We start from the raw sequence: 6,564 nt of genomic DNA, 5'->3' as shown, positions 1-6,564 counted from the left end.
AGACCCAGTGTAGGCAAAAAATATGCATTTGAGGCAGGCTTTCTGTCCACTTGAGTCTTGTCTTTTTTTACCACGGCCACTTCCCTGAACAATCACACTGCCCCCCGTGCCCTCAGTAGGTTATTTCTGTGAGTTCCCCTTACTGTGCACATTCAGGCTTTGTGCACTTTCATGCCCATGGCACTTAGACACGAAGTTCACAGGGACCTGCTACATAATGGAGACTGGGGGCAGAGGAACGGCAGCCCTGGGGATCTGTGACCCCAACTGAAGCCAGGGCCAATTCTGCAGTAAATGTCATCTTGATACCTGAGGCAGTTCAGTAGACATTTCTTGTGATGAGTCTCTTTTGGTTCTGATAGATGGAGTCACATCCAAAACAGAATGACTCAATGTCTCTGCCCGTCTTAGACTGGTGTCTGAGATTTGAGTGCAAAGTTCTCTAGTTCTATGCTGTCCTATAGTTGCTACTAGCCACGTGTGGCTGCTGAGGACTTGAAATGTGGCTGAAATGACAGAGAAATTGAATTTTTAATTTTATTTAATCTTAATTTCCATTTAGACAACAGTCCCTTCACTGCAAAAAGTTCTCTTGGACAGTACTACCCCTAGACTGTTTTCAGTGGTTAAATTGTTTCAAGTGGGAAGGGAAAGCCACTCCTAGGTTCACTTTAATATGGTGTTTAAGATGTTTTGTAGCAAAGTAGCAATATGTTGCTTACAGCCTGTGTAATTACTTACCTTATAATAAAACCAGTTCCTTAAAAAAAGTTACAAAGTAAAAGCAGCTTCAGTGGCCTGCAAATGAAATGAGGGCAGGAAACGCCCTCTTGGGGGCGGGAGGGGGGGGGGTACCACCAGAACTGGGCTGGAATCACTGTCCAGCTTGGCTAGGGCCTGCCTGCTAGCCAGCTTGTTCCAGCAAGAAAGGAGTGGAGGGGGATTAAGAGGGCAGACCATGCCCGCCTCTGGGCTCCTGCCACCAGGTCCTGGAAGACCAGAAGGAAACATGCTTAACTTTGGCCCCAACCTTCACAAAAAAACAGGCTCTGAATGCACTGGGGTCTCTGGATGACTGGATCCAAAAGTCCAGGTGGGCTGACGTCCCCCACCCCACATTGAGCAAACGAGAGAAGAGTTCTCTCTCTCACAGGTTGCCTTTGGTGGAATGCCCAAGCCCCGCTCCAGCCCCATTCAGCAGAACCCTCAAACAGAGTCGCAGGACCTCTCCCCTGAGGTTTAGCATCAGTTTTTAATGCTGTCAGGCTGCACAAGGACAAGTCACACGCTTTGGTCTTGTGTTGGCAGTGGCAACTTACAATGAGTCTAAAAGTCTGAGCACCAGACTGGCCTGCAGGAAACAGACACTGGTTCCAACCCCCGCACTCCCAAGTTCCTCCTGAATTCCATCATGGGCCTGTACAGAGAGCAGCAGCTGCCGTGGACTGCTTTGAGTGTACACGAACTTTACAGAGTTATAAAAACATTTACAGACGTTCCACAGTGCTCCTGTAATCAGGAGTGAAGACCCTTTTATCAAAAGGGATTATATCTAGGGCTGTGCAAAATTCAAAAGGATCAGATCCCTTTGAAAGAGTCCAGAGTCCATGAAACAAAAAATGATCTGGGCCACTGGGAGGCCCCAGTGTACCAAAGATTACCTCATAGGAAAGGAAAGAGTGATCCGTAAGTGAGCGTACTCAGCCCCGGGAGCCAGAGGTTGAGAGGGCCCCTGACCCACAAGGGAGAGATGGCTGCACAAGTCACTCTCACTCACTGAGCCTGGCTTCCTTGGTCCTGCTGGAAACGAGGTATTGCTTGTGGGTGCCGGCCAGGCAGTTCTGCAAAAATAGTCTAGGTTCTCAATTTGAGATGGCAAAAGATGGGATTCTTCAGAGGAAGAGCAAAATGTGGGAGACAAATACAGAATAAAACATAAACTGGTCATACAACAGAAACTGAAGAGAGTACAGGGTCTGGTAAGCAGGATAGCAGACTGACATCACCTAACGGTCACAAGCAAAGGGACGACAGAGGGCTCAAATCCAGTGGTGGGGCTGCGCCTGGTCCTGAGCAGGGCCTCGACGGGGAGGGGTGGGCCCATCCCAGGAGGGCTGCAGGACCTATGGGGCAGACTGGAAGCCTTCTGCTGTTCCCACCACTTGCTGCCCTATCGCTCGAAAAATCACTGAAGTCTAGTTCGCGCCTTTGAAAGATTGTAATATATTCTCTGGAAAACATTCAGCAGGACGAAAGCCCTCCCTGGGCCCTCCCGCTGTCTCATGGGTCCACTACTGGTGGAATGGTCCGGAAATCCTTGAGCTCTGGAAAGGTCCCTGGTCAGTCCTTGGGGAACGGAGGTGGCTACATCGGAAGAACCTGCTCAAGTTTGGTTCTTGACGTCTGGGGAATCCTTTCGGGAAAGATCACTTCAAATTCAATAATGAGGTCCCCACGTTTCTCGGGTGTTTTGGGGAGGGGGAGGCCTTCTCCAGGAACTTTTCGCCGCATGCCTGGCCTGATGACATCTTTGAACACGACGGGTATGGTTTTGCCTTCCAGAGTGGGGACGTTCACAGTACAGCCACACAGAGCCTTCGAAAGCAAAGTGACAGTGTTAGATGGAGATTACCTTAGGAAGCTCCACTCCTGCCCAGAAACTATCTGGGTAGAGTAAGAGCCATCAGACCTCTGTAGCTAGGCCCTGCCCTCCAGATCTACCCAGGTCATCAGCATGAAAGCTCCTGAAAAACAGAGTCCTGGCCAGCCTTGCTCCTGCCGCACCCCCAAGTCTGGAGGCACCAAACACTCAGAAATAGCTGTTAAACAAATACCGGGGCAGCTGGATGGCTCAGTTAGAGCATGAGCTCTTAGCAACAGGGTTGCCGGTTCAATTCCCACATGGGCCAGTGAGCTATGCCCTCCACAACTACATTAAAGACAAGGAACTGCCGCTGGGCAACCGGATGGCTCAGTTTGTTAGAGCGCAAGCTCTTAACAAGGTTGCCGGTTCAATTCCCACATGGAATTGAAGGAGGGCCCTGCCGTGTGCTGTGCCCCCCCCACCCCCAACTAGAATGAAAACTGCGACTGGACTTGGAGCTGAGCTGCGCCCTCCACAACTAGACTAAAGGACAACAACTTGGCTTGGAGCTCATGGGTCCTGCAGAAAACACTGTTACCCAAAAAAAAAAAAAATTAAGAGAGATATGAAAAAAAAACCCCAAACTGCTGCAAAAAGCGCTATCTGCTATCTCCCTCCACAGACACTGCCCCACCTAGTGCCTTACCTCCCGCAGGGTGACCCTGGCTGGGTAAATGACATCAGAGCCATCTCTCTTAAAGATATTGTGTGGCTTGTCCTTTAAAACAAAGACGATGTCGGCTGGAATGTTGTTGGAAGTCTGGTCTCCCTCCTTGGGGAAGGTGATTTTGGTCCCTTCTTTCCACCCCCGTTTCACTTCGATGGTCAGGATTTTGTCTTCATTGCGAATGCTCTTCCCATCGGGGTTCAAACGTTTATGGGAGATCTTCATCTTCTTGGTACAGCCGCTATAGATCTCTTCGAGAGAAACCCTAAGGTCATGGGTGACAGGGGGGTCTTGCTTTTTTCGGGTGTGCTCTTGGGCAGGGCGAGACCGTCCAAAGCTCAGGTTGGGGAAGCCACCCATGCCCATAGGGAAGCCAGAGAATGAGTCATCAATGTCCATGCCTTCCTCCCCGTTCCGCTGCCCAAAAAAGTTGTCAAATGGATTTCGGCCGAAGAACTCAGCAAACATGGCATGAGGGTCTCCATGGAATGTGTAGCTGAAAGAGGTACCATTAGCACCACCGCTGCTCCCACCACTGGGACCACCGCCCTTTAGGCCTGAAAGACAAAATCCCAAGAAGTCAGAGGACTGGCCAAAAGCTTTCCTTAAGGGAAAAGTGCTTGGGGGTCACTGGAAGAGAAATTTTTTTAGCCTCTCAGTAAAGAACAAGGAAGAACCTGAGCTTTTACCTCCCACAGTAGCAGCAGAGACAGATTCCCTATCCAAGTACTTCAGTATGGCAAAGCAGAGGTGAGGGAGCTCAAGCTCTGACATGACTTTTTTTAGGGCCCACCCACATCCTGCCACTTCTTCACTGACCTACCCTCCCGACAATAATACAAAGACTTAACAAAGAATTCACTGAGATCAGATGAAAAACGCACATCCAGGGCCAGCTTTCAGCTTTCTAATTCTCACACCCTGGCACCGCTGCCATTATCCTTATGTGAAAAGTCACTTCATTTGTTAACACCAAGCCCAAAAGCCAGCGTGAGTCATCCACGGGCAATTGGACAAAAAGGAAAGCTCCTTTTTTCTTTCCTGAGGAGAGCTACCCTACGAGGCTGGGCAGAGTGGGTCCCCTCCACTCCCTGCACCTGGACGGCCACTGTGGGCGCTGGCAGCCATTTGCTTCCCCGGCGCGGGGCTGGGTAAGCACTTTACAGGAATTAGCTCACTCTGCCCTCCAGGGGCCCACGAGGGAGATAAGGGACAACTGGCGGTCCCCTTTGCAGTCTCACTGGACGCAGGTGGTGGCCGGCTATCAGCCAAAGGCCTCGTCCTGCACCCCTGCGTGGCGGGGCCCCGCACCTCTCCCAGGTGAGCTGGGGCCAGGGGTACGCAGCGCCACTAGCTGAAGAAGCCTCCGTTCCCTTCTCCATCCGCACCCGGGGGCGATCGGGGACGTGGGCGGAAGCATCCAGGGAGGGGCAGCCTCTGACATGCTAGAAGCTTCTGCGCCAGCGGCACGGCCAGAGCTCCACCTCTCATCCGGCGGCTGCCAATCCGAGGACGGAGGCGCCCATGGCCAGAGGGCGGGGGATGCTCGCCGCCTGGGGCAGCCACCCCCCGCCCCCCCGGGATGCTGCAGCCTTGCCGCCGTGCCTCTGTTTCCCCACCTGTCAAACGGCGGGGGCGCGCCCCCGGCCGCGCGCGCACGCACCTTCTTCCCCGTAGCGGTCAAAGATCTCGCGCTTGCGCGGGTCGCTGAGCACATCGTAGGCCTCGGCGATCTCCTTGAACTTCTCCTCGGCGCCGGGCTCCTTGTTCTTGTCTGGGTGGTAGCGCAGCGCCTGGCGGCGGTAGGCCCGCTTGATCTCCTCGTCTGACGCGCCGCGGGACAGGCCCAACGTCTGGTAATAGTCTTTGCCCATGGCCCACGCCTGCGGTCCGCCGCCCAGCTGTAGCCGTCCCCAAGCTCCGCCGCCGCCGCCGCCCCGTCCCAGACTCTATATACCCGTCCGGCGGAAGCTTCCAGAGCCCGCCAGCCCCCTCCAGAGCCTTCCGCCCCGCCCCCTGCACCGCACCGACCAATCGTCGCCACCCAGCCCGCGACGCTTGACGTTCGTGGAGGGGGCCGCGCCGCCAACGGCTGTCCGCGCGTGGCCACGCCCCTTCCCGCTCGGTCCTCGGCAACGCCTCCCCACGGCGCGCGCACCTCGAAGGCCCTGCCCACCCTGCGCGAGTTGCCAATCGCGACCTGGTTGCACTGTCCGGGATGGCCGGGATGACCCCTGCCGCGCGCTTCGCCCCCTGCGTGGATCAAGAGGTTTCGACGCACTGCTAGGGAAGGGCGGCCCCGCCCCTTCCCCGGAGGAGGTGTACCTACCGGCTCGCATCTCACAGGGTCGGGCCCCGGCCAAGGACTTTGGGCAAGTTGGTGAATGTCTTTCTGTCCCAGATCCCCCTTCTAGGAATAAAAATACCCACCCGCCTTCTTGTCCCTGCAATGGGGAGAGTGCAATTGGGAGTCCTAGGACTATGCCTGTTTTCATCAGACAGGTCCCTCTGTAAAGCGAGCTGAGGACTAGGGACCAAAGGTCACTTCCCTGAGAGGTCTTCCCAGTCGCGCTCCTCAGGCCTTTCACTTCACCGTTTTCTTAAGAACACCTGCCAATAAAATCTGAAATTATCTTGTTCCGTGGTTTTCATGCTAAATGTCACCTGCCTCCCAGCCTGTGATTCCCACCTCCAGTGTTTGGCACCCAGTTGCAGTGGACACTTCATAAATATTTCTGGCTGTTTTGAATGCACCTGCTTCTTTTTCTCCATTACCTTTATGATTTGGGGGGACATGGGTGGGTCCTACACCTCTAGGGCCTCTGTTTCCTCTTCTATGGGGCACATGATTCCTTCTGGCTCTGAGAGTCTGAGGTGCCTGTGGTCAAGGACAGGGCTGATTGGGAAAGGAGGCTCAGAAAGGGGTACCACCTGGGAAGGGGGTAAGGAAAGGGGGGGTATAGGCAGTGGTGGCTGCTGAGGAGGGTGGTTCTTGGAGGTACTTCTTGGGAGGTCAGGGCTGTGTGACACTAGTTCTGAAGTCAGACAGCCTGGTTTTGTTCTGGTTCCATCACTTCCTGGCAGTGTGACTTTGGGCTGATTACTGAGCCATTCAGGGCCTCAGCTTCCTCATCTGTACAATGTGGGTAGTGGTTGTACCCACTTCGTAGGCCTTCGAAGTAGATATAAATCAACATTTGTAAAGTGCCTGGGATAGGTCCGGGAAGCACTTTCAGAGGGGTAACTAAACCCT

The 6,564-nt window shown here is 53.9% G+C and overlaps 1 protein-coding gene across 2 annotated transcripts; it reads right to left on the bottom strand.

Moving 5' to 3' along the window:
* Positions 1-1,233: 1,233 nt before the first annotated feature.
* DNAJB1 (DnaJ heat shock protein family (Hsp40) member B1) lies at positions 1,234-5,296 on the bottom strand. Of its 2 annotated transcripts, none has more exons than XM_033134508.1 (3): positions 4,975-5,296; positions 3,291-3,868; positions 1,234-2,595 (listed from the first exon to the last, which is right to left on the bottom strand). In XM_033134508.1, the coding sequence occupies exons 1-3, from the start codon at positions 5,183-5,185 to the stop codon at positions 2,365-2,367; spliced, it is 1,020 nt and encodes a 339-aa protein (XP_032990399.1). In that variant the 5' UTR covers positions 5,186-5,296; the 3' UTR covers positions 1,234-2,364. The 2 variants fall into 2 exon arrangements, with proteins under 2 accessions (XP_032990399.1, XP_032990400.1); XM_033134509.1 differs by having other exon boundaries at positions 4,931-5,068.
* Between the last annotated feature and the right edge of the window lie 1,268 nt (positions 5,297-6,564).

This window comes from Rhinolophus ferrumequinum, chromosome 18 (assembly GCF_004115265.2).
Source record: "Rhinolophus ferrumequinum isolate MPI-CBG mRhiFer1 chromosome 18, mRhiFer1_v1.p, whole genome shotgun sequence".
Classification (NCBI taxonomy): domain Eukaryota; kingdom Metazoa; phylum Chordata; class Mammalia; order Chiroptera; family Rhinolophidae; genus Rhinolophus; species Rhinolophus ferrumequinum.
Note: the sequence above shows the minus strand (reverse complement) of the source record. Positions and strands in the feature narration are given on the sequence as shown.

What these genes read in the sequence shown, in the direction of transcription:
- DNAJB1 (XM_033134508.1), bottom strand. Translation starts at nt 5,185, where the DNA reads ATGGGCAAAGACTATTACCAGACGTTGGGCCTGTCCCGCGGCGCGTCA. An exon ending in TGACCGCTACGGGGAAGAAG is followed by an intron (nt 3,869 to 4,974) that starts GTGCGTGCGCGC and finishes TTTGTCTTTCAG; the next exon opens with GCCTAAAGGGCGGTGGTCCC. An exon ending in CCAGGGTCACCCTGCGGGAG is followed by an intron (nt 2,596 to 3,290) that starts GTAAGGCACTAG and finishes TTGCTTTCGAAG; the next exon opens with GCTCTGTGTGGCTGTACTGT.